General features: G+C 44.6%; 1 protein-coding gene across 1 annotated transcript in view; it reads left to right on the top strand.

Annotated features, from left to right (window-relative positions):
* The window catches only part of POMT1 (protein-O-mannosyltransferase 1), a 13150-nt gene that overhangs the window by 8675 nt on the left and 1025 nt on the right, over positions 1 to 3450 (top strand). The window contains exons 13-18 of the mRNA XM_010023655.1: positions 562 to 658; positions 752 to 844; positions 1336 to 1456; positions 1719 to 1816; positions 2309 to 2422; positions 2943 to 3069. Of these exons, the coding sequence (XP_010021957.1) occupies positions 562 to 658; positions 752 to 844; positions 1336 to 1456; positions 1719 to 1816; positions 2309 to 2422; positions 2943 to 3069 (650 nt within the window). The remainder of the gene's footprint in view (positions 1 to 561; positions 659 to 751; positions 845 to 1335; positions 1457 to 1718; positions 1817 to 2308; positions 2423 to 2942; positions 3070 to 3450) is intronic.

Here is a 3450-nt window from a genome sequence, read left to right as displayed (position 1 = left end):
GACTGTTAACCCAAAGTCAGCTCCACTCACTTTGATGGAATACTCCTGTGTGAAGGATGTGCTCTGGAAGTGAGGAAGATGTGTTGGAGGATCCGGTGTGTTGTGGCTGATTGCCATGGCTTCTTGCCTGTTTTGTAAAGACTGCAGTATGAATTTGCCTCCTAACTGCTTCCTGAAGGGCGTCTGCCTATACTTGAATATCAGATTAGGAAGGGGGTTGGGTTCTGAACTTGGGTTTTTGTTAAGTCCCTTCCAAACCTAATTTGTTCATTATTGGAAACCTCAGTGAACAGCGTCTCTGTTTGTCACAATCAGTGCTTGTTCTTCAGCCTGGCATAGCAAGCATCTGTATTGGCTTCCTCTGAGCCTGTTCCTGGCAGCTCTTGGTAGTGGGGAGGGTTCTCCATCAGAGAAAACAGTGCAATCTGTATAAATGGATGTGTTACTTCTTTCTGCTTTATTACTGAATCTGGTCTAAGCCAGTTCAATACCTTTATGAGTTTGCTTTCTATATGAATTTGGGAAATGGTGTTGGAGGATCCTGCTTTGCTTGTCCTCTAGGCATGATGTTGCTGCCCCTCTTAGCCCCCACTCCCAAGAAGTTTCCTGCTATATTGATTATAACATCTCCATGCCAGCACAGAACCTCTGGAGAGTGGTGAGTGGTCAAAGGGAAGGGAGGAGCTCACCATGTTGCAGCAGAAACAGCTGAGAGACAACGTGACAATCAAAAGACATCTTTCTGTTGTAGGAAATTGTAAATCGGGAGTCTGACACAGACGTGTGGAAGACAATTCTGTCAGAAGTGAGGTTTGTTCATGTGAACACCTCTGCAGTGCTAAAGGCAAGTGGATTTACGTTTATTTGCCTGCTCCGTGCAGTTCTTGTCATCTTACAAACTACTCATCTCTCTGCTCCAAAGTGCCCAAACCACTAAAACAAATAAGTAAGTAAATAAAAGGAGCCAGTAAACTTCCTCAGTGTGTTTCAGGTAGTCATACTTACCCCTTTTCAGCATGCAGAGCTGAAACATCCTTCTCAGGAGGTTGTGACCACTGTGCACAACTGGAGCTTAGATGATGCCTCAGAAACTGATGCTGAGTCTGTGTGTAGTACGTGACAGCAGCTGGAATAGTTAAGGATCTCTTCACAGAGTTTTCCAGAATCACTGACATTATGGCTGTGGCACTTGCAAGACAATATCACGTGGTGACTCTTCACATACTTTCTAGCAGTCCCTTGCTGTCTATCCACTGCTCAGGCCGGGCCTAGGAACTTCCACCCTCAAGTTCACATGGACAGGGCTCTAAATTTATGGTCTTCTTTCACTTTCAGCTCAGTGGAGCATCGTTACCTGAGTGGGGATACCGGCAGCTGGAGGTGGTTGGTGAGAAGCTGTCCAAAGGCTACCACCAGAGCATGGTGTGGAACGTGGAAGAGCACAGATATGGGAAAAGTACGTCTGAGCCATGTTCTTGAAGCAGATCTCTGTGAGTGAGGGTTGCTTCTTGTTGATGGGAAGGTGGTATCGTGTTTTCAGCAGGCTCTGGCTCTATCATGGTGTCAGGATCTCCTTAGAGGGCTCCTGCAGTTGGACTATGTATTGGAGACAGGCTCCTGGGAATGCGAGGAGCCAGGGGTATATCCTATGTGCTCACTCCTCTTTCTAGCTTTCTGTCTGTTAGTGGTTATTTCTGAGCTGTGCTGTTTTCTTCTAGGCCTAGAGCAAAAAGAGAGGGAGGTGGAACTCCACTCTCCCACCCAGATGGACATCAGTAAAAACCTCAGCTTCATGGCAAAGTTCACAGAGTTGCAGGTGAGTGCCTTGTTATTCCCTTCATCCCTTCTGCTGCAGGGCAGGAACCTGAGCATTTCTACAGGCTCTGAGCCTGAGGATTCATTGTTTATTCCTTGCTGATAGAGTAGTTTGGCTTCCTCACTGGAAAAAATTATTTCAGAATGCACTTAGAAGGGCATTAGAGATTTATGCTATTCAGTAATGAATACCCAAGTGATTGTGTAAAAAAAAGAAGGGGGAGGAAGAGCAGCTGGGTACCCAGAAGCTGTCTGAACTGTAATGTGCTGTATATAGTGTCAGTTGTGTTGGTGTCCCTTACTAACACTGTAAAGTTCACTAAGGAAGTGCATTATATAAAAACAAAATAAACCTCAGTATCCAGTATTTGACAGGCAAAATCCCACTCCCAGGTTAGGAAGGTAACATCTTACATCTGGAGCTGTTTACCAATGCCTGCTATCCCACTCAGTCTTCCAATTCTAAAAGCCTTCTGTTTGCTTTTTTTCCTAGTGGAAAATACTGACATTAAAAAATGAAGACACAGAACACAAGTACAGCTCCTCTGCTCTCGACTGGGTAACGATGGACACAAACATTGCCTACTGGCTCCACCCAACTTCTAGTGTAAGTAAGTATGAGAGGTAGAAGTAAATGAGTAAATAAGAGCCTGGTGAAGAAATCAGCCTTGGGTTCAGGTGTGAGCTCTGGGAGTGTGAGTGGGAGCAGGGCTGCAGTTCCAGCCAAGGAGTTGTGCCAGGATTAACTTGTCCTGTATTAAGAATATATTTTCCCTGAGGGTTGGGGTTGTTTTTGGCATGAGATACAGCTTTGACAGTAGTTGCTTTTAATTAAATCATGTTGTCTTGTTTTCGGTAGAGGAAAACTGCAGTTTAATAGTTTCCATTATCGATTCCATTTAGGAGATGAGTTCATTTCCAATAGCATCTTTTAAATGCATCTTTAATGCCTTACATTACAAAAGAGTCTTAAAGCAGTGAAGTTTATCAACCAGCTTTGTTCCAGGAAAGATCAGGTTCCTAGCCAGGCACATCCTGACATATAATTTAGCAAGTAGATGTAGGTAATATTTAAACTTACCTAAAAGAACTGCAGCATGTTCCTACTTATGTCTTCTGTCCTTCAGGCCCAGATCCACCTCCTTGGGAATGTCGTCACCTGGGCTTCAGCTAATGCTGCTGCTTTGCTCTACATGTGTCTGTCCCTGTGGTACTTGATACGACGCAGGAGAAAGATCTACGACATTCCTGAAGGTCTGATTCCATTGTGTATGTGTGTGTCAAGGTTGGACAGGGAGGGAGGGTTGCTGCTTGTTCTGCTACACTCTAATGGCTCCCAAAGCCATCATCTACAACTATGTGCTTGGCTATCCTAAAACTTTTTCCTGCCTCCAAGCCTGATATTTGTATTAGGAATACACCAACAGCTAGTGTAGCCCATGAAGAGACTGATGATGGTTATCACGTCGTGACCATCACCTCATAAGACAATAGAGTAGGCATCACGGCATTTGAGTCATTCCCTGGATGTAAGAAGCAACGAGGCCTTTGCTTTGGATTCTTCTGAGCCCCTTTAATGAGGATTTAAAAGAGGCAGATACTGGCTATGTGGGGAGGGGTTTATTCTAGATGTGC

The sequence above is a fragment of the Nestor notabilis genome, unplaced genomic scaffold (genome assembly GCF_000696875.1).
Source record: "Nestor notabilis isolate BGI_N333 unplaced genomic scaffold, ASM69687v1 scaffold17821, whole genome shotgun sequence".
Lineage (NCBI taxonomy): Eukaryota > Metazoa > Chordata > Aves > Psittaciformes > Psittacidae > Nestor > Nestor notabilis.
Note: the sequence above shows the minus strand (reverse complement) of the source record. Positions and strands in the feature narration are given on the sequence as shown.